At 45.4% G+C, this 24,155-nt stretch overlaps 1 protein-coding gene and 1 long non-coding RNA gene across 2 annotated transcripts in view; one reads left to right on the forward strand and one right to left on the reverse strand.

Moving 5' to 3' along the window:
- Positions 1-22,553, reverse strand: part of AFDN (afadin, adherens junction formation factor) — a 139,508-nt gene extending 116,955 nt beyond the window's left edge. Inside the window, 1 exon segment of the mRNA XM_032651019.1 lies at positions 22,189-22,553. Coding sequence (XP_032506910.1) covers positions 22,189-22,293 — 105 coding nt within the window. The 5' untranslated portion in view covers positions 22,294-22,553.
- LOC116763386 lies at positions 21,768-24,031 on the forward strand. Its single transcript, XR_004352499.1, has 2 exons — positions 21,768-22,063; positions 23,741-24,031. It is a non-coding gene; the product is annotated as an uncharacterized LOC116763386 (long non-coding RNA).
- The last annotated feature ends 124 nt before the right edge of the window (positions 24,032-24,155 follow it).

Consider the following 24,155-nt stretch of genomic DNA (forward strand, 5'->3'; position numbering starts at 1 on the left):
CTTAGTTTTTGCGTGTCTGTAAAGCTTTTGATTTCTCCATCGAATCTGAATCCTTGTTGCGTAAAGTAATCTTGGTTGTAGGTTCTTCTCTTTCATCACTTTAAATATGTCATGCCACTCCCTTCTGGCTTGTAGAGTTTCTGCTGAGAAATCAGCTGTTGACCTTATGGGAGTTCCCTTATATGTTATTTGTCATTTTTCCCGTACTGCTTCCAATAATTTTTCTTTGTCTTTAATTTTTGATAATTTGATTACTATGTGTCTCGGTGTGTTTCTCCTTGGGTTTATCCTGTATGGGGCTTGCTGCGCTTCCTGGACTTGGGTGGCTATTTCCTTTCCCATGTTAGGGAAGTGTTCGACTCTAATCTCTTCAAATATTTTCTCGGGTTCTTTCTCTCTCTCCTCCTTCTGGGATCCCTATAATGCGAACGCTGTTGCGTTCCATGTTGTCCCAGAGGTCTCTTAGGCTGTCCTCATTTCTTTTCGTTCTTTTTTCTTTATTCTGTTCCACAGCAGTGAATTCCTCCATTCTGTCTTCCAGGTCACTTATCCGTTCTTCTGCCTCAGTTATTCTGCTATTGATTCCTTCTAGCGTATTTTTCATTTCAGTTATTGTATTGTTCATCTCTGTTTGTTCTTTAATTCTTCTAGGTCTTTGTTAAACACTTCTTGCATCTTCTCGATCTTCACCTCCATTCTTTTTCTGAGGTCCTGGATCATCTTCACTGTCATTATTCTGAACTCTTTTTCTGGAAGGTTGCCTATCTCCAGTTCATTTAGTTGTTTTTCTGGGGTTTTATCTTGTTCCTACATCTGGTACATAGCCCTCTGCCTTTTCATCTCGTCTATCTTCCTGTGAATGTGGTTTTAGTTCCACAGGCTGCAGGATTGCAGTTCTTGTGTCTGCTGTCTGCCCTCTGGTGAATGAGGCTATCTAAGAGGCTTGTGCAAGTTTCCTGGTGGGAGGGACTGGTGGTGGGTAGAGCTGGGTGTTTCCCTGGTGGGCACAGCTCAGTAAAACTTTAATCCGCTTGTCTGCTGATGGGTGGGGCTGTGTTCCCTCCCTGTTGGTTGTTTGGCCTGAGGCAACCCAACACTGCAGCCTACCTGGGCTCTGTGGTGGGGCTAATGGTGGACTCTGGGAGGGCTCACGCCAAGGAGTACTTCCCAGAATTTCTGCTGCCAGTGTCCTTGTCCTCACGGTGAGACACAGCCACCCCATGCCTCTGCAGGAGACTCCCCAACACTAGCAGGCAGGTCTGGTTCAGTCTCCTATGGGGTCACTGCTCCTTCCCCTGAGTCCCGATGCGCACACTGCTTTGTGTGTGCCCTCCAAGAGTCTCTGTTTCCCCCAGTCTTGTCAAAGTCCTGCAATCAAATCCCGCTAGCCTTCAACGTCTGGTTCTCTGGGAATTCTTCCTCCCGTTGCCGGACCCCCAGGTTGGGAAGCCTGACGTGGGGCTCAGAACCTTCACTCCAGTGGGTGGACTCCTGTGGTATAACTGTTCTCCAGTGTCTGTCACCCACCCAGCAGTTATGGGATTTGATTTTATTGTGATAGCGCCCCTCCTACCGTCTCACTGCGGCTTCTCCTTTGTCTTTGGATGTGGGGTATCTTTTCTGGGGAGTTCCAGTGTCTTCCTGTCGATGAGTGTTCAGCAGGTAGTTGTGATTCCGGTGCTCTCGCAAGAGGGAGTGAGCACACGTCCTTCTACTCCGCCATCTTGAACCCATCTCTGAACTCCCGCTGAAGGCAAAGTCTAGGAGGACCTGTAACAGCACTAATCTAGCAAAGACACTTAGAAGGGCAAAGTGACACGGATGAGAAGAGCTCACTGTTCAGCTGAGGAGTCTTCTTAACATAACTGCAAACGAGAATTTTCATGAAAAGAAGCAATCGCTGAAGCAGATTCTCATTCTGCTCACCAAAAGAACACCTTCAACTTCTATTCCAGAACTGTCCACACTGAAAATAAATATTCCAAATATGTGGGATATTTAACTATAACACATATATATGAATAAACTAAAAAAGTACATTCTGGAATAAATTCTTTAGATAATTAATGGACTATGTTGTAGGCATGAACTCAAAGACAAAGATACAGATATATGAGAAAAAAGTGTTAGCTTCTGTAAATGAAAGCCTCCAAAACCACTGATTCTATTTTTATATATAAAGTTATACTGTATCTTTTGAAGAAGATACTACCACTTCTAGACAAAATCAGAAACAGTAACAAATAAGAGTTTTTTTTCAATCTAAGATATGGAATACAGAATCAACCTAAAACATACAATGGGGCCCCGCAAATAACCTCAACTGATATAAGGCTAGGCAAACAGATCTGAGTTTCCGTCCTGAGATGAACAAGGAGGACAGTCTGCTGGAGCAAAGAAAGCAAAACACGGAAAGGAAGAAAAATCCAAATAATAACGATGACAGAACCATACAAATAGAAGAGTGCCTGACTCATGTAGGTATGTACCCTAAAAGAGTCTCCTTGGTTCAGAAGTAAAGTAGCTACCTTGAACTAAGTGCTTTCTTTACATCATCTACTTCAACCCTAACAGCAACCCTATGAGGTGGGTGCCATTATCTCCCTGTCTTACAGATCCTCATGTGAGCCTTAGAAAAACTAAGGCACTTGACCATGATCACACCGCTAATACCAGTGGGTCAGAATTCTTACTCAGGAAAATCTCAAACCAGAGGCCATACTTCTAACCACCATGTGAAGCTATCTCTGACCTTGTTGTATAAAAGAAGGCTCTAACCCTCCCCACTTTCAGCCACATGCAGACTAAGCGATCGGTAAGCATCCCACTACATGACAGATCACACAAATGTGTCAGCATTTTCTGACACACGCTGAGTTTATAAAGAGACGTCCAAAAGGGAAGGCCAGAAAAACCAGCACTGAAGCACTGGGCTATAATGGGGGTGGAGGGTCGGGGGAGTCCCATATTGCAAAGAAACTCTCATTAGACTAAATACCTGAATGTACAAAGTTAAACTGTAAAGCGTTCAGAATAGAACATGGAGCATATTCATCAAACAAGAGGGAAAAGGTCTAACAAAAGTTTAAGGAGAAGACTGATGAACCCAACTACATTTTAACGTTTTTAAGTCTATGTGATTAAGACACTGTAAAAAATAAAAAACTATAAACAAAAATATATTGGCAAAATATATAATGTACAAAAGATTAGTATTCAGGATTTATAAAGGTTTCCTACAAATCAAGTAGAAACATACAAACAGCTCACTGAAAAAGATAAGGACAAAATATATATAAATAGGTAATTCAAAGAGAAAATCAGAATGACCGTAGACATAAGAAAACATGTTCACTCACTGAAATCAGGTTAATGTAAGTAATAATTATTATCTCATATATTCCAGCTTACAAAAACGTCTGAATATGCTGAGGACGTGAGGAATTCTGAGGTCTGAAATGCCAACTGGTTGATCTCAAAGACCATCTCAAAGACCAATCTGGCAGAACCTGGTAAATTAGAAACTGTATGGCCTCTGACCGAGAAATTACACCTCTAGATATCCTCCTAAACACTGTCATTAGCACAGAAGGAAACACGGACAAGGGTGTTCTGTAAATCCTCCTTTGTAACACGGGACAGCTATGAACAACCTGATCGTCCCTAGACAGGAGCAGAGATAATGGACAGAGGAATACTACACAACAGTTCAAACACACAAACTATTCTCTACCGTCTTCAGGTCAGCAGTTATCTCTGGAGGCCGAAAGGGAGGAGGAACTATAACTACTAAATCCTTGAATTTTCTGAGCCTCATTCAACTGAAAGAGATGTAGGTAATAATAATAATACATCCCTTGTTGATTTGGGAATTAAATGGAGGAACAGGTTGGCTGTGCAACTAAACCACTGCTCGGCATGTAATACGTCAGAGGCGTGGCCGCGACAGTCACTCATACAGGAGATGGGCCGGGAGGAGCGTGGGACCCCCCCAAAGCGCTACCCCCACGACAGAGGACCCCCCAGGATGCCAACTGTGGTAGAACCATGAATCTCCTAGCCAGAGCTCTTCAGGACAAGGGTTCCCTACAATTTTCCAGTGATAATTCTCCGGGAATGGAAATGGAAGAAAAGGGAAGGAACTGTCTAGAAGGGAGGACAAAATAAAAACCATCACCACAGGTCAGATTTCCAAAGCTGGGACACCAGCCAGTTCAAAGGTAAAGCTCACTTCACAGTAACGTTTTTACGCTGTACTAAAAATGTAAATATTCAGTAACACGGGAATAACAATCTATAATAAACGTTTCAAAAAGAAATGAAAACTGTAATTTAGTAACCAAAAAAGACTCAGAACAGACCTTAAGCCTAGGGGGTAGAACATTTTTATCTCCAGTTAAATCATCACCATCATCACCCGCTCCTCCTCTTCTTCTCCCGAACTCTAGGCGATGGGGGAAGAATAACAAACAAAACCGTCTCTGTTCTCACGGAACTTAGAATCGAACAGGAGGAGATCACAACAATGACAGATGGTGAGACAAGAATTAAGTAAGGCAGAGGGACCAAAAGTCACTGGGGGATGTAAGTGGAAGGGGGACTTGAACAAAAGCTGAGCTGTAGGGAAGGAACATTCCCAGCAGAGAGAACGAGAGCAAGACCCCAAGCAGAAGCCTGGTGGGCACATCTGAGAAACGGCGAGACCACTGCTGCTAGAGCAGAATGAGACGGGAAAATACAGCATCAGACCTTCTCAGAAAACAGCGCCGTGCTGGGCTTTGGAGGCTGAGCTACACTCTGAGTAACAGTAAAGCCACTTGAGAGCCTGAACAGAAAACTGTATTATTAACTTAAGGTTTAGAAGTGTATCTCTGCATGGGAAACAGACTGTGAGGGGGGCAAAGGTAGACAACGGGAGGTTACTGGAGCAGCCCAGGTGAGGGAGGAGGCCCTCCTGGACTGGGCCAGCAGCAGGCAGCGGGGATGCCGAGGACGGGCGAGACGATGATGATGCCTGGAAGGCAGAGCTGCCAGGTTCTGCCGCGGCTGATGGAACGGGAGGTCTGCGAGCTGGAACGGGGGCAAGGCTGGGGCGCAAGGTGTGAGCCAAGCGGAGGGCCAGCTGGTGCTCAGGCGGGGAGGCCGCAGGGGATGCAGGTGTGCGCGGAGTGGGGAGTCAGCACTGGGGCCGGACACGTCCCTTATGGGCAGTGACCACACCTGCAGATACAAACTGGGCCGTGCCGGCACCTGAAGCCCTGAGAAGGAAAGAGCTCCTGTGGGGCAGAGGGGAGGTCACAGCCAGACCTGGTCGCTCCTCCCCGCGGCAAAGGAGAGCTGACCAGACCCGGAGGCCAAGTGCAGATGGAGTTGGGCGGGGGGGCAAGTCAGAGGGGCGCGAGGTGGTGACGCATCCGGCGGTTTGAAGGTCACTGGTTTAGGTGAGGTCGAGGGTTGAGCAACTTAGGGTGAAAAGCAATGACAAAGTTCTAAAATTTAACTTTCATCTTTAAAATCAGACAATTTAAATTGATAGCAAAGTACAGCTGTACTTCACGGTTTTCTTCTTTTATAGGTGGCTGTTCACATCAACCAAATAACCGAACCAGCAAAATAATCATGTAATTACTGATTGTCTTAACAAGGCAGAGTTGGTCGGCAGAGTTAAACAACATTTGGTACACACGCACGCACGCAGTTCTAACGATGACTTTTACAATGAGTGATTCCCCTGAAAATTCCATTTACTAGGCATTCAATACGCTACCTCTCCCCCAAATCACATAGAAGATTCTAAAAGATAACACCAGGGAACAAAACCACTTGTTTTTTTTTAATGCTAATCATCATTTTTAACATATTAATTTCTTTACTGTGCTATTTATAGAAATAACATAAATTGAAAAAAATACATACCGTATCACTAAAACAAATCAAATCAATGAGAAGTTTTAAGTAGTCAGATAACCTTAACTACTTACAACTAACAATAAAGCTAATTTCTGCAAAGCTCATGACTTAGTTTTGAACTTCCAAAGTTCATATTCTGGTTTTTGGAAAAGGTTTTAAGTTCATTTACTGCTAAAAAGGAAAAACATACCCCTAAAGTTCATTCTGAGAATCTTCTCAATGCAGAAATAAATAAAATCATTAAAGTAAAATTAATTTAGCATTTTATAGTTATATTGAAAACTAGGGACATAAAGCGAAACTCCAAACTAGTTCAACATTTAAAGACCTTAGAAACAAACCTATCTACGTGTAAGCCTCCTTCTGATACTATAAAGTCTGGTGGTGGAGAGTTTAACAGACTTGAGCCTGATCTAAGAAAAAAAGGCTGTCCCCATGCTTACAAAATATGGTAATTACTAAATGTAAAAGGAAAGAGATAGAAGCTCTCAGCTGTAACTCAAGCTAAGATAGCTACAATTTTAAAAACAGGTGCTCCCTTGATCTTTTAGCTACTTTTCAAGTACATAAAAACAAAGAAAGAAATGAACAATAAAATACATTCACTTACGGATATAAAATTAGAAGACCAAAATGACTCAGTAGAAAAAATGTTTTTAATACAGGGTAAACATCAATATGCATTGGTACAAATTGAAAAGATGAAAACAAACATCGCAACAGAAAAAGGGATACTTCACCTAAAAAGTATAATGGCCAGTGACTTTGTGAAAGACACTCCACCTGAACAACGAACAAGGAAATGTGAAGTTTGAAACCGATGACCTTTTAACTGTCAGACTGAAAAAAGACTGGTTCTCAATATACAGCGTTAGGTACAGGGTCATACCCACAACCACGGGGGTATGAACTGCAACAGCCTTTTAAGGTAAGAGCTTGGCAAAGTCTACCAAAATGTTCTGTGATGTAAACTCTGCCTTTGGAAATCTATTTTCTAGAAATACGACTACAGAAAGAGATGTCTGCAAAATGTTCACAGGAGCACTACTGAAACACTATCGCAGAGCGCGAACAGTACGACTAGCACGCGGAATATTAATTACACAGCTATCAAAAATTAAGAGGATTTTATACAGGTGTTTTAAAGGTGTCTGTAGCTTCCTTCTGAGTAAAAATAAGTCAGTTACTACTCACCTGAAGAGTCTTACTTAATTTTAATTCTTCAACAGCCAGTATCCCGAGGAGGTTCCGCTCCTGGGGCCAGTCAGACACGGAACCGTCAACACAAATGTAACCACAGAAGGTTCTAACCAGAGATCACAGCTCTAGGTAAAAAGCAGCGGCATTTTCCTGGAAAGAATCTATTCTTTCTTCCAATGTGCTGTCAAGTCCTTAGTCTCTGCAATGAGCTACGCGTGTTTCAGAAATTCCCTAATTCCTAGAGTAAAATCACGCCAGGCCCCTGTCTTCTTGCAGAGACCCCACAGCAACCCTGAAACACTCGTGGCGCAGGAGAGGAGGAGAGAAGGCGGCACAGGGGAAGCGGCCACCAGGACACCAGCCCTCCCACGAACCACCGCCCTGCGGTTCCCATGACCCAGCAACACCAGCAACATGTGCCCGTATCCACGCAAGCGCGCCGTCTACAGTCAATGTCTTAAGTAAGCGTGCTGTGTCAGCTCCGCTCCACACCGACCTGCCCGCTAGACCTCAGGATGATGGTCCCATACTTAATTACAGGTCTTTTCTGAATTAAAGAAATAAGGAGGGCTTCCCTGGTGGTGCAGTGGTTGAGACTCCGCCTGCCAATGCAGAGGACACGGGTTCAAGCCCTGATCCAGGAAGATCCCACATGCTGCGGAGCAGCTAAGCCCGTGCGCCACAACTGCTGAGCTTGCGCTCTAGAGCCCGCGAGCCACAACTACTGAGCCCGCACGCCTAGAGCCCGTGCTCCGCTACAAGAGAAGCCACCGCAATGAGAAGCCGGCTCACCGCAACGAAGGGCAGCCCCTGCTCACCGCAACTAGAGAAAGCCCGCACGCAGCAACAAAGACCCAATGCAGCCAAAAATAAATAAGTAAAATAAATAAAATAAATTTATTAAAAAGAGATGTTTGTACATGCTAAAAAAAAAAAATAAGTAGAGGATAGAGTCCAACGTTAAAATACTTACAACGCCAAGAAAGAAGAGCCAAATGGAGTCACCCAGGGGAAACCAGGGAAGGTGAAAATGCACAAATACCATTGCAAAGAAAAAGGGGGGGCAAATAAAGTCTTCTGTGGGCCTCCAATGGGCAACTGGGTTTGGCAATTAGGAAACCAAGGCTACCTCGAGAAAAGCAGTTTAGCAGGCTAGGAGGATCGGAAGCAAGAAGGCAGGGATGAGATGAGTTACAAGGTGGCTACAAACCACAGAACAGAAAGCTCCGCACGAGACACCTTCGCTCCAAACCTTCCCCCGGGCTGGAGACCAACATGCTCTTCTCCTGTACTGGACTTGGATGGCCTCCGGCTTTCCGTACGCTCGACCTCAGAGAGTTTGCTTCTCAAGCTTTCCGACCTAGGTCCTTTCTCTCCTGAGGCTCACCCAGCCTTGGCTACCTTCCGGCCACACCCTTCTCCCCCATCCCCTTCCTCTTAGCTGTCTATGTAGGAAACTTCTACCTGGACATTCATAAGCACCTCAAATTCAATACATCTCAAAGACAACTTTTTACTTCCCCACCCAAATCTAATCTACTAACTCCGCCTAAGGGTACCACCCCCTACGTAGTAGCTAAGTACAAACCTGAGACGATCCTGGACACCTTTTTCTCTTCAACAATCTCCTTGCCACTCTCCAAGTCCCAACTGTACCTCCTCAGGTTTCATCCTCTCCTTCCACGTGAACTGCGGCCTTGATCCCACAGACACACCTGCCGTAAACCCTGTCAGCCTCCTGCCTCCAGGCCCGCTCTCCCCTTGCCCCGTAGACTCTGACGCCAGCGAGGCCAGGTGCGCTCAACTGCAAACTTCATCGCCTTCTTTCACCTGCAGCGTTCTCACCTTGGCTTACAAGGCCCGCAAGAAACCAGCCCTGTTAACACCTGCAGCTCCATAGCCAGCAGCTGGCACCTTGGCCCAGACAGGCCAGCGGGCACATTCATACATCCGGACACACACGGACACACACTGGGCCATGCTGCGAAAACAAATGAACTCAAGAGCTCAGGGGCCACAACTCCAAAGTTCCATTTCTCTCTCGTGATCACTCTGTTCCAGGCTTCTTCATCAGCCCCAGCCTGGGACACACTAATTCATGGAGGAGGAAAGAGCAGTAACAGAAGCATGGATCTGGGACCTAAAGCTGCTGCTCAGAGTGGCGTGTCACTGGCCAAAGCAAGCCACGTGGTCAAGCCTGGTGCCAAGAAGGCAAAGCCCTACGATCCTCTTTCAGGGAGGAGCAGAAAGTACTGAGGAACAAGCCAGCCTGCAGGTCACCAACGCACCTGCGTGTTCACGAGCGCAAAAACAGATTCAATCAGATTGAATACTTTTAAATAAGTATTCCACCTTTCCTACAAATTCCTCAGGACTCAGAGTAAACATTTCCTAAAATGAACTCGGTGAAGCTTTGCTGACCTGCCCTCTAGGGGAGATGCAGTGCCCACGTGCTCCCCGGCCCCCAGGTGCTCCCCCGGCCTCCACACCTGTCTACTGTGCCCACCCACGTGCTCCCCCGGCCCCCATGTGCTCCCCGGCTCCTCCAAACCAGCACACAGGTGTCTCCCTTGATCGCCGCCGCCCCACAGGTATCAGATGAACGCACACTTGCTGCACTAGTAACGAACACTCTTTGCCAGGAACACCCTCCCCCGATCCACAGGGAAAACTCCCCATCATCTCAAGACCCATCTCAACAGTCTATAAGGAGGCCCCTGCCCCTCAGCATCCCAACGGAGCACTCACCACACTACTGCCATGCCCTTCAGTCTACCCGCCACACTAGGATGGGAGCTACTTGAGAAAAGGATCAGGTGTCCACTAAGCTTTGCAGGCTCAGCACTTACGCAGCGACTGGCACGCAGTAGGTGACCACTGAGTGAGCGCCCACGGGTACGCGGCGGCAGAGAGGGTCACAGGAACCGCGTGGGAGGGCCAGGGCTCTACCTCAGGCCCAGGCGCTGTCGGCACTGCGGGCCACAGCTTAAGCTTTCTTCTTAGGGCACAATGGGGCCATTATTCCGAGTCTCGTTTCCCTTCCCTCCCTCAGATAGAGCAGTTCAGCTTTCTCTTGTGTAGGCCCAGGCCCTATAAACAAAGCCTAAAACATGGAGGCACTCAATAAATATTAGTCTCAATGAATGAACACTGCATTAGCCTATGACAAACCCAAGAGAAGTGTTTAAAAATGCCATAGTTTTAACAGGGCTAAGCCACTAGAAAAAGAAACAAAAACAAATATGCCACAGAAGCAATTTCTCACAGCACTCAGGCCCTGGAGTAAGTGCATAACCATTTCCAAAATCTCTGCTCACACGTTCATACAAGCAAGCAAGAATTACCATTGTACTTAACACGAAGTCTGTAATGTTTCTCAGGAATCAAGCTGTTGACACCAATCGCATGCATTTGTAACTACACTAAAGATAAAATGTCTACAAGTGTCATTACACCAATAAAATGGAAACACTCCTGAAGCTCTGGAAACGTGTTCAGAAGCTGTGCAAACCACAAACAAGTAGTATTTAATAGTTCAGGCGCCACTCAGTAAAAACAATTAATGATAACTTTAAAGTTAAATTATATTTTGTGCTAGAATGTGAACCACAGAATCTAAAGGCAAATGCAACATCAAACTGATACAAATAAGGAAAATATGATGGGTGACAACTTGAAGTTACAAGCATCTAATCACCCTGTAACACTAGTTTAGTGAGTACACTTAGTTTGCTGTCATCACAAACTGGGTATGCTAACGCGTGGCTCCCATAATCAAATACTCAGCCCTTGGCTCATAAAAGAAAAGTACACTTAACTTCCCACCGAGACACTTCCTCCACGCTTTACTATTTCTTTCAAGAAGAGAAAACGTAGGCTCATGACAGAGGAGTAAGTGAGTATGATCTCGAAGGTCCACTATACTGTTCTCCAAAACGGCCGTTTTTCCTGTAATTCTCCCTTCCAGTTCGGGAATGGCAAATATTCACTCAGTAGACGTTAGTTAGAACCGTCAGTAACCAACAAGGAATTAGTTCTGGAAGACTGTTGAAACTCCAATGTCACCTGGGGGGAAATTGCTAGGTAATATGTAAACAACACTCCATGAAGTTAAATTAACTGAGCCCCGGCAGCTTTGCTTGTCATTTCATTGGAGGCACAGACCAGGAAAGGGCCAGGGCCACAGCCGGATCCAGAGTAAAGTCTGGAAGACAGGCAGTGAAGGAGGCCATCAAGAGGAAAGGGGACGAAGTACACCGGTGTGGGCAGACGGCCGGGCTCCGATCACCGCCCCCCGCCAGAAGAGCGCCCCGAACCTCAGGGAGGCAGGGCCCACCTCTCCTTCCCCCAGGTACAGGAAGGCTATCGGTGAAGCTACCAAATTCTCGGTTACTGCACAAGACACAAGGTATCCAACAGTGTGCGTACAGTTAGAAAATAAAATATGGCTGCACCACGCTGACTACAAAACACAGAATCACCTGTCTCCAAGATAAAAGATATAATAGGGCTTTAAAAAGTCAAGATGAAAATCCACACACTCATGTATACATAAGATATGCATACGCATGCACATGACACATGCACTGCGTCATGCCTGTGGTTCTTCCTTAAAATTAAGCTCTGAATTGTTCCGTTTCTAAATTGCAGTGATCTTAACTCTCCAAGTTCACATCGTGGTTACAGGAAGGCTCTAGAGCCAGACTACCCGGGTTCCGATCACTGCTCCCAGCTTTACCAGTTCTATACCCTTGAGCAAGTTATTTGACCTCCCTGTGCCTTGGTTTCTTCAACCAAAATGAGACTCTAGCAAAAGTACCCACCTCACAGGACTCCTATAAAAACGAAGAGATGATACATGCAAAGCATTTACACGAATGTCATGCGTACAGACACTATACATTCACGAAATGTTAAGTATTATAACTGTTATCAGAATAACCTATGAAGCTTTGAAAAACTGGATTCCTGACAGACTTGGCTGATTAGATAATCTAAATAACATGATGAATAACATAACATGATTCAGCACTGGTTAAAATGCAAATAATTAATAACCAAATGCAACTAAATATACATGTATACTTCAAGTGCTTCCAAATATTCTAAAATAAGCACATAATTTCCATAATAGAAAAAAAGCAAATGCATTAACTCCTTGATGTCTAACAACATTTTCAAGAATATACTTCAAAAGTAAACCATAAAAGAACATCATAAAGGTTTTTTAGTGCTTTTCCAGATTTACTGGTCTTAATTTTACCGTCCCTGATATTCCCAAAATAACAATTTCATGAAGGTAATAGAAAATTATTTTTAAAACCCGAAATCAACAAGTTTGGCACAAAAACACCTTAACTGCACTATGAACTCAACAAGGTCACCTCTGCCAAACTAGAATTAAAAACGCATTTCAAAATATTCGAGGTCCTAAATATGAAATGTGGTGAAAACACTGTCCCTGGCGCTCTGGGCAGGCTCCTCCTCTGAAGAAGCAGAGCTCAGCTGATCTACAAAGGAATCATTCACAAATTCACTTATTCAGCAATTCAGATTTCTTATCTGTATTTCATTACTCTGGTAAATTAAAACAAGATGTCTATTAATAAAAATGTCTCACTAAGTGGTTAACAACAGTGCACCATCAAAATAATTTAGTAATACTATCAGTAGAAAGGAAATGGTCACCAAAGTTTCAAAATGAACTCACACCCAGCCGTGAATGAAGAACACAACATATCTGCTGCAAAAAAGCTGCCACTGAGTAGCTAAGTTAATCTTAAGTGTTGCTAACCTTTAGCATAAATTCAGTATTTTGTTTTTAATATTTTTGTTTTTGTTTTTCTAATATTTTGTTTTTACCATATCCATTTTAAGAAGTAGTATGTTCACCTATTATTTATAAGCATTACAATTCCATATCGTGCATGGCGAGTTTTAAAATATAAATACTACCTGTGTTGTCTGTCTCTCTCTCGGGAGATATATTAAAGCTAAGGGAAAATACAAACTGTTTGTTGGTTAAAAGCAGTAGGAAAAAAACATCTTTATGGGATGCCCTGGTGGCGCAGTGGTTAAGAATCCACCTGCCAATGCAGGGGACGTGGGTTCGAGCCCTGGTGCAGGAAGATCCCACGTGCCGTGGAGCAACTAAGCCCGTGAGCCACAACTACTGAGCCTGTGCTCTAGAGCCCGCGAGCCACAACTACTGAGCCTGCGGGCCACAACTACTGAGCCCGCGAGCCACAACTACGGAAGCCCGAGCGCCTAGAGCCCGTGCTCTGCAACAAATGAAGCCACCGCAATGAGAAGCCCTGCACGGCAACCAAGAGTAGCCCCCGCTCGCCACAACCAAAGAAAGCCCGCGTGCAGCAACGAAGACCCGACGCAGCCAAATATAAATAAATAAAATAAAATTTAAAAACAACAACAGAAAACATCCTTACACAGTCAGTGGTTGGCATAATGCAGAGCTGATGTTTGGGAAGGAGAGACTGGAAAGGGCAGACAAGCGCCTGAAGACATGAGCCCACATCAACGACACACCCACCAACCACGCTACCTGCCACTGTTCCGGCCCAGGAAGGAGTGGCCCAGGTCACAGCCTGAGCGAATGAGAGTAATAAAACTTCACAGTCACTGCTTTAGCTAGGTTATGGCCAGTACCCTTCAACAGCAAAAATGTAAAAATGCTTGCATCTTATTACTGATAACTAAGAATTAAAATACGTATTTATAAACAAAAATTAAGCAAATATATATGTGAAATAAATTAATATATGTTAAAATCTACCTTTCTATCATAATGAGTCTTATGTTCACACTTTAAATGTTACATGGTAATTTTATAGCCCTAGTTGGAAAATACCATGAATACAGACTTTAATATCCACCTGAGAATATATTTTAAAAATCAGCCCAAACCAAAACTCTTAAAACCAATCACTAAGTATTCTAGTATAGCAGCTCCCAAACTGTAATCCAGGAATCCCTGGGGTCCCCCCTCAGGTCAACTGTGAGGTCAAAACTCTTTTCCTACGAATACTTAGGCAGTATCAGCCTCTCTCAGCATGTGGGCATTTACACTGACGGTAGAAAGTAATGACAGGTAAATCTGACGGCACGTTACCACAAATCGAGGCAGCAGCAGCAAACTGTGCTAACGGTCCGTGTATTTCTCACTGTTATTCATTCACACCTAAAAAACGGCCAGTTTCACTTGGACTCTTGAGTATATTTGTTCAATATTCTATTTGCCCAAATACGAAGTGCACATAAAGAAGTTCCATTTATCAGAGTCCGATGGCTCTCTCAAGAAAAAGCACGTGTGCGACCGCGTAAACGTTGTGAACTGAGCAAGCCGCTGTTTTCACGGAACACCACTCCTACCTGGAAGAGCTGGTGACAAACTACACTTATTCGGGTGTGGACGCTGGGCCTTTTCTCAGAAACAAACGAAGCGGGAGCCCCTTCCTTCAAGTGCTGCTGTGGCAGGGCTGCCGGCAATAAAATCTGAGCTTTGACAGAAAACTAGGCGTTTTGAAAATGTGTCTCCACCACTGAGCTTGAGAGCTTCCCAATACTTAAGAGTTTTCTAGTCAGTGATGATATTAACAATGGGATAGTTTTTTATTGCTTAAAGAAATTTATCAACATGTGGAAAATCCACATAGCTCAGCGAACCAGTGTTTTCCAAATGGTCAATGCATGGTGGCACAAAACCACGCATGCGTACAAGATCCATTCAAAGTGCAAAACAAGACAAATGGATCTTAATGTAACAGGATATGAAAAATATTTAAAACAATCTTCCAAAGGAGAATTGTGTACCAGAAATGAAAATACTTAGGTTCAAACCAGAAATCTTCATATAACTGATTCTTACTTTTATTACCAATGTCTCTTAAAAATAATCACCCCAATGATCCCCCCAAGTACTTGCCAACACAAAAATTCATTAAAGTGAAAAATCTAATGTGACATAACCTAAGAACTCATTAAGGAGCTCATGCAAAATCATGGCATATTGTAAACTTACGTCAAACCACGGTAGACTTCACAAGCATTTCTCTACGAGTCTGGAGCACTCAGAAATTTATTCAGATAATATCAATACCCACCTAAAAATAATGTATCTGAAAGACACCTTCCCAAGGTATACATTTTATACCAAGTATGAATACAGGAAGAGTCACGCATGTTAAGAACACACTGGTTTTTAAACATCTGATCGTGTCCAACGGTGACCGTATTGCCGCTCACATTTCATTTTCTCTACTCAACATATGGAACTAGACCAGATTCAAAGCAAAAGGGGAGAAAACTGGCAACCTCCAGCCTCAGTACCAAAAGCTGGTAAGAGCAGCACAAAAAGAAATTATAAGATAGAAATTTTGTTAGTTCTCCTGCAAAAATCAGGAAATAGAAAGTATAATAAGTAAGTCACCATGGAAAGTACCACTATTAGCAAACAAGGGTAAAGAGAAGGTACATTCTTGGGGCTTCCCTGGTGGCGCAGTGGTTGAGAGTCTGCCTGCCGACGCAGGGGACACGGGTTCGTGCCCCGGTCCGGGAGGATCCCACATGCCACAGAGCGGCTGGGCCCATGAGCCATGGCCGCTGAGCCTGCGCGTCCGGAGCCTGTGCTCCGTGGCGGGAGAGGCCACGACAGTGAGAGACCCGCGTACCGCAAAAAAAAAAAAAAAAAAAAAAAAAAAAAAAAAAAAAGAGAGAGAGAGGGTGCATTCTTTAAAGGAACAAATGGTTTAAATTTGCCAAAACCAAAGTCTGATTTTCCTTTAACAGAGTGTGAAATCAAGCAACAGAGAACTGTAAGCTATGATTCAGAATAAAACACACCAGCCAGACTGCTCTTAACCAATAAAATACCCAAACAATAGTAACGAATGAGCATTTTTTTCTTGGGTCCTATTTTTGAGGGTCAAACTCTTTTCTACTGTGAATAACAGTGAAACTCTCAGGGGGAGTTTTAGGAAGCTGGGCGAGACTTCTCCTTTGGAAGCACCTGTCCCACTGTTTGTACTGCCCGACGGTAGCAGAACCAGATTCAACAGTGACGTGTCCTCTTCCAGTTTACTCCGTCCAACCGAAATGGAAAATGGCTTTCTTTAAAAACACAAAGAAGTGAATGATCCTGTCCAGCCTGCCGAGATCAAACGGGCACGAACGGCACTAGTAAAGTCAGGGAATGGAAAAAACGAACAATTTAAGCAAGTTCATCTTGTTCACGCCGAAGAGTGAACCCCCCTCGCGCCTGTCACCCTGGTGTGGTCAGTCGTCACACAGTGCTCCACAGGTCAACCCAACCATGATGCAGTGACCGCCCTGAGAAAGCAAAGCCTGCTGTGTGTATCCAACCTAAAAACGTGACAACGCAAACAAGAGCGACGAAAGTTCACACCTTACTTTCTGTAAGTGACACAACTTCTTCCTTAACATTAAACTTCTTTTGAGTGAAAACACAGAAATTTTGGCTACTTTCCAGTCATCGGAAACTATTCAATCTCGGTTCCCGTAAATAATTTCATTCATGACACACAACTGTAAAACTGCCAGTATAAAATTCAAATTATCCTTACTGTTTGGGATCCACTGATACTGGGAAAATACTTTCCTGGCTTCCATGTGAACTACTGATACTTCTCTATGTACTTACTTTAACTTTATAAAGTACATTCACTTTCTGAATTACATGTATTATGGTTCTGGTCAATCACCTATGCCAAAATGATAAGTGAGCTTTTATATTTTTATTGTTGTAGAACAAAATCTCAACCAGATGACTTGAGACAGACAAGGCAATACCCCCCCCCCCCACCAGCCCTCCGCCTGCTTTATTTAGACCCCATCCATGACCCCAAATATAAGGAAAAGCTCCAGCTTGTGCACGGCTCCTGCATAAAGGCGGTCCACCTTGACAGCACGCCCACACCTACCGTCACCTCATACCTGTGGGGTCCTGACTGGGAGCCACCAACGGATTCCCAGGGCCTGCCAGCCTGTCAGTGTCAGCAAACGCCTGGGACACGCCCAGACCTGGTAAGTGGGGTCTGCGGGATCTGGCTCACTGCTTAGTATCTAACTTACAAACGTAAGTATAGGTCACCGTCCTAGGCATCGCCAAGGTGAACGAGCCTATCCGAAATACAGTCAGCCAGGAAGCTAATAGCAACAGCAAAATTCTGAACCAAAATCAACACTGCCTAACCTGAAAATAATGTTCAATTAAGAGGTCAGTTTAATTTCCATAAATATTACTCATATATACATTTCATGTATAATAAAGGAAAGCAAGCTAATATCAAAATAACTGCTATATTATTTATTAGCATTTTCTGATATTACACCCAAGTTCAAGCCTGGTAAAACTGTTTATAAACAAATTAATCTACACCACCAGAATAATGACCAACCACTAATAATAATGCTTTATACACTACAACTGCTCAGTTAAACCCTTAATGACATAACCCTAAACCTTGTTCTCTTAAACACCCCACCAACTTGGTACCATATCCTGATCTTCTGCAAATGAAATTCTTTCATGACTATGAAAGAACCGCTTTTGCTATTCTACCCTTAACCACAATCAAAAATTGACAGTTCTAGAAAAGCCTACACTTACAACACTTACATTCCATTAAGTCTATAAACTGCATAAAGGAAAATTATTTTTCATTGTCAGGAGCACAGCAAAGTGAAGCCAGTCAAGATGCCGCTTCAGTTACAAGGTAAGGAAACAACGTGACACAGAGCCTGGATCTCACACCCACAAGCACACACCCACAAACATAAACTGCAACCAATTATTACAGGAAAAGAAAGTAAAGATTTTTTTTTTTGTGCGGTACGCGGGCCTCTCCCTGCTGTGGCCTCTCCCGTTGCGGAGCACAGGCTCCGGACGCGCAGGCTCAGCGGCCATGGCTCACGGGCCCAGCCGCTCCTCGGCATGTGGGATCTTCCCGGACCGGGGCACGAACCCGTGTCCCCTGCATCCCCTGCATCGGCAGCTGAACGCTCAACCACTGCGCCACCAGGGAAGCCCTAAAGATTTTTTTAAAAGGAGCAGAGATACCTATAAATACTAAAAACACATCACTGGCAACTGCCTATCTCATTATACATTACTCACCAGAAACACAGACCTTCTAACGTACCAACGTTTAATAATACAACTGTTGTTTTCAAACTAGTTTCAAATATAGTTAAGTTGTATGATAAAGCATAGTTACAACCTAAGCATTAGTCTGAAATAGAGATTTAGCTCTAAGTTATGCAATTACTACTACTTCATCTGAAGACTGCCTACTCCACCTCCGCTGACAAACCGCAAGTTATTTTTACACACACCTCTGGGTAATATGAAATCACCACATTACTTCTCAAGATTAACCAGAATATTAAAACAGAACATATTTACCTTTAATAAAGAATATATGGGTATCCACACAAATTCTAGGTTACTTTTTTCCCATCAATGCAAAAAAAAAGGCAATGAATTCAATAAGTAATAAAACAAATGACTTTAAGAAATGTCTCATGAAGTGAAGTGGTCAACTACCTAGTATGGTTTTTGCATTTAGGTGTAAACTTTATGCGAAAGAATAAGACTTGAAAAGATAAATCTTTAAGATCCTAAAAGACAATTTCACTAAGTTTTAAAAAAGCATGTATCTTATTTTGTCAAGGATAAAGGTACACACGAAGGAAGCCATATTCAGTATCCTTTCCACAAAATATTTACTGAGCACCTACCATGTGACAACCATAAAACTGTTTAAAACAATAAAACTCTAAGCTCCTGCCTTCATGCAATCAGAGAGGGATTCAGACAAACCAACGGCTATAATAACAAAATTGGGATAAGTCAAACAACAGAACACCAAAAAACAACACGGAGACCTTTGGGTAACTAGAGAAGCCCTCTTCTGAGGAGGTAATGAGATTAGGAACAAGAACTCTGCCATAATAAATAATCAGAAATCCCTAAAGGAAATAAAGACTTAACATCAAAAATAAGAAAAGGACAGACAGGACTAAAAAGCTCTCAGAAGCATTTATTATGAGTTATAGTTTCCCATAGTAATCAAGATATTAATTCAGCTTAATATCAATCTCCTGGTGAGAAAACATCAACTTTAGATCATCAACTAAAGTTTAGATCATCAACTCTCATTTTAAATTCCAAAAGGACCTGGGATCCAGAGTGAGGAAGGGGTTGAAAAATACACAATGATAAAATATAACTTGCTTTTTCTTTGGAAGCCCTTTAACACACAAAGGTGAATATGAAGCGAACTTAACCAAGTTGATTTTAAAACATATTCTAATGTTCTGTAAAAGTGAATGTAATGCAAAAAGCCAAGTTTATCATCCTCCTAAACACAGACACCCCGGATCAGTGGTTATCCAAGGCTGCCTGAAACCAATCACAGATGACCTATAGTTATATAATTTGATAACAGATATTGATCACTGTAACCCCCAAAAAAGCAATCAAAAGAAAACAAACCACAACTAAACTCTCATATATGTACCTAAGAAAAGATTATCCAAATATATACATATAAGGCTTAGATCATATTCCTACCAATCAAATTCTGCAGTAAATTCGCTCAACATTTACTGACCATAATAAAGGTCAATATAATGGTTACGTTCTTGTAGAAAACTAAGAACCATGACTTGTGATTGGACAAATAGAGTAAAAATTCATTATTTCTCAGACAGTAAAAAACTGCAGACAACGAAGTTTAGATAAAGCAAATCGAAACTGTTGGCCTTGAAATAGTGATTTAGAGAATTATTAACTTTAGTTTTTACCTACATCATAAGGAAAAATACATGCTAGAAGCGAAGCTTAAACTTCCAAGACCACAATAAACTTAATAGTATGCAAAGGTTCTCCAGAAAACAAGAAGTAAAGTGTGAAGTAGGTATTAGATAATATAAGAGCTAAGAAAATAACATACAGGTATTTTAAAAAACCAACTTATTTCATTATGAAGAGCTTTCTAACATAATCCTGGAGAATCATTTCTAAAAACTGAAATGTTCAGATATACGTGGGAAGGAAAAACTACTAAATGAAATATATAATCATTTCCCAGAAATGTCCTTTAACTTTTGCTTTGCTTCAACACGTGTGCACAGCAACTTTTCACCCACAGAATAACTAGGAAAAGAGGAGCTCTCCAAATGAGAGGCCAGTTTTACTTTAAGAACTACTCATATACCTAAAAAATAGAGAAAAAGTTTCAATTGAGTGCTTAAAAATAGAATTAATAAAATCAATTAACTCTAATCTGTTTTTGATTCAGGATTTTTTAAAATGCCAATGCAATTTAAAATCCCAAAGAGGAAACCGAATTACCTATTATTAAACTGAAAAAATATTCCTTTTCACGACCAGACTTGGGAAATCTCTGAAAATATATATATATAAATAGGTCCATTCAAACAGAAAAAAACAACTATCTACCAAAATAATATTTTACATCCGAATTTTTAAAGCCAGAGATAAGAAAAATGAACTCATTATTCTGAAAGACAACATAATCCTGAAGGCCAAATTACTGCAGTCACCTTTCAAAAGATGTGCTAATAAGCCTATGAATGAACACTTAACTACATATTATCAATTTGCCTACTAGCACCTAACCCATAAAATCATTAGAGAAGATGAGCTGTGAATCAGGAGTAACTCAGTATCGGTGTTCAAATTGGCAACCTGAACCTAATAATTTATATTAGTATTCAACTAAGGAGTAAGATAAATGGCTCTGCCCAGGAAGACAGAAGAAATGGATCTTTCCCACCACAGGCAAAATCAAGACGCTGAAAAGGTGAAGGTCAAGTTTACTCAGAAATATAAACTGGGGTTTAATGATAGAGATTAAATTTCATGAGAATGTTCAAATTTGCCCAACAGTATTGCTGCCCAAAAGCTGGCATTTTAGTAAATAATACTAACTTTGAACTACCTACTACAGCAAATCAGAAACAGATGCTATTAAAATAATTTCCTAAGAGGACGTAAATCCTCTGTAAGGTGTATTTCGTGTGGCTAAAGTCTGTGCAACTACAGCTTGAGAAGCAAGCACAGCTCTGAGCGCTCACTGGGATGAATCGGTTTTCAGGGTCCCTCCCTGACCCTCACCTCCACTCCCATCCCCCACCTCCCCCAGACCGGCGGATGGGGACCAAACCTATTTTTTTTGTTGTTTTTTTAACTGTTGGGAACTCTTTCAGCAGCTTTGCTATAAACAACTACCATTGTCCCAGGCCGAGAGCAAGAGAGATTTCCTCCTTTTCCAGGAGCACGCCCAGGACCAGCCACCACACACACACCTCCCCCCCGCCCAGCCCCTCCCCCAGTCCCTCCCCCTCCCTCGATCTCCCCCCCCCCCGGTCCGGGCCCCCTCCCCCAGCCCAGCCCCCCTCCCCCTCCCTCGATCGTCCCCCACCCCACCCCCAGCCCAGGTCTTCTGACCCACCCCCTCCCTCGATCTTCCCCCCCGCCCGGTCCGGGCCCCCTCCCCCAGCCCAGGTCTCCTCTCCCCTCCCCCTCCCCCTCTCCAGCCTGGGTCACCGCGGACGCGCGCACGGCCGGCGCGGGGAGGGGCGCCCTCCCGTCCACCTGAGCGCAGGCAGCGAATGGGAGGAAACCTTCTTTCCACGGGAGTTCAATTCCGGGCCGCGTTATCAGCAGAGCCGCACAATTGGAACAACTATCCCGATATTTACTTTACGCTCCCGGCCGCCAACCCCCAAGTTCCAAACCCACCGCGGCCGCCGCGGTCACATGCTCGCGCGTCCCGGTGACAAAGGTCCGCGGGCCCGGGCCGAGCGCTGCGACCCCGGCTGCGGGCGGGGAGACCCGCGAAAGACGTCCCCGCCACGCCCGCCTCCCCCGCCCCCCGCCGGGGCACAGGTGACCGCGCTCCGCCTGCGCCCGGCGCGGCCACCCCGGGTCCGGGGGCGCGGCCGGCGCGGGAGGGGGTCCCGGGGGGCGGAAGGGCGTCGCCGGGGAGGGGGGGACCCCGGCCGGCTGCGTACCTCGGTGGGCTGGCTGATCTCGAACAGGTCCAGCCGGTTGGCGTTCCAGTGCTGGATGATGTCGGCCAGCTTCCGCCGCTCCTCGTCGCGGCCGCCCGCCGACATCCTCCGGCCGCGCTCGCCCGCCCGCCCGGGCCGCCACGGGGTCGGGGCCGGGTCGGGGTCGGGCGGGGGGCCACGCGCCTAGGTCTGCGGGCCCGGCTCGGGGCTCGGCCCCGCCGGCCGGCGCCCCGCGCTCCCGGCTCCGCGCGCCCGGTTCCGCGCTCCCGGCTCCGCGGCCGCGTCCGGCTGCCTCAGCTCTCGAGCTCTCGGGCTCCGCGGGCTCCTCAGCCGCCTCCACCGGCCCCGCTCCCCGCCGCAGCCGCCTGCCCGCCCCGCGTCAGCCCGCCGGCCGGTGTGTGCCCCGAGCGCCCGCCCGCACGCGCCGCCGCCCCGCCCGCCGTGCGCGCCCCCGCGCCCGCGCGCCCGCGCCCGCACCTCCGGCCTCCGCTAGGTGATGCTGCGCCCGCCTGCGCGCCGCGCCGCCCGCCGGGCGGGGCTGGGTTCCGACAGTCGGTACCGGGTCCCACTGGTGAGCCAGGTTCGGACCGTGTCGGGTTCGAGCGGACGGTACCGGGTCAGACGGGCGGGCGGCCGGGTTCGGACGGTACCGGGTTCAGACGGGCGGTACCAGGTCCGACCGGTGGGCGGGGTTCGGATGGGCGGTACTGGTCCGACTAGGGGGCCAGGTTCGGACGGTGGGTTCAGACGGGCGGGCTGGGTTCGTGTGGTACCGTGTGGAGACGGGTGGTATCGGATCCAGCTAGTGGGCGGAATTCGGACGGGCGCTGCCGGGTCAGACGAGCGGGCCAGGTTCGGCTGGGCGCGCTGGGCCGTGGAGGCCGCAGGGCTGGGACTCGCAGAACCCCTCTGGGCGCTGATCGCACGGGGCCCCGCAGCGCCCCATGCCCGTGTGGGCTCTGGGGTGACTGCCGTCTGCTGGGCCTTCCTCCCGAGGGGGGGCGCGTCTGTCGTGGCGCTGCGGGTCCCCCCGTCCCGGGGCTGGGCCCCCACGTCGGTGTTGGTCCCACGGTGTCCGGTCGGAGCGGCCTCCTGGCTGCGTGTGGATGAGAAAACACGTCTTCTCGCAGCACCAGGTTGCGGCCTGAGGTGACGGGGTCCCTCGAGGTGCCCCCGGGCGCGGGGAGATGCTGCCTTTCCACAGCGCTAGAGCCTCCGAGGGTCCCGGTGCCTCTGCAGACCTAACATTCATTTCAGCAGCAAGTTTCGTCCATTTTAGGAGTCTTTATTTCATTAGGTGTTTTCTCTTTAATTCTCCTCCCCCCGCCCCGCCCCCCGCCAAAAAAAAAAAAAAAACAAATTTGGCAGAAGAACACCTGCCAGCAGACATTTATTTTCCCCGTGCAGTGCTGGGCCAGGTGAAGTCAATCTCCTGTGTTATCTGTGATGTGTTGCAACAAAAACCTTCATCTCTGAAATACCACAGCTAAGTGATGAAAACAGTGAGCTACATTTGACAAAGCCTCTTTATTTTTGTCATTGTCTTTTCCAGTGTGAGATGATTTTTCCCTCCACCAGTTGGATTTCTTCTCTTCTGGGAAAGACGAGAATTCTACCATCCCTGCTGGGTTCTGTCTTCAGCTCTCCTTTCTGCGGCACTAGTACAATTCAGCTTCATAAGGAGGCTTTTCAGCGGAGAAGCCTGCGGGGTTGAACCAGTGCCATGGGGGAATGAATTCTTCAATAGATATCCAGCCTCCTTCTCAAAATTAAAATGTGGTGACTTGCGGAAAAGCATATGTATATAAACGACACATCTGTGTTCTGACATTCTGTTCCTTTATGCTTTTTAGTTCCTGTGCTTCTTTATAGACTCAAGTTGTTTTTTGTTTGGGGATTTTGTTTGTTTGTTTGTTGTGGTGAACACCACGGCGTCCATACATCTCAGAACTGTCCAGCTAAGTTCC

The sequence above is a fragment of the Phocoena sinus genome, chromosome 12, assembly GCF_008692025.1.
Source record: "Phocoena sinus isolate mPhoSin1 chromosome 12, mPhoSin1.pri, whole genome shotgun sequence".
Lineage (NCBI taxonomy): Eukaryota > Metazoa > Chordata > Mammalia > Artiodactyla > Phocoenidae > Phocoena > Phocoena sinus.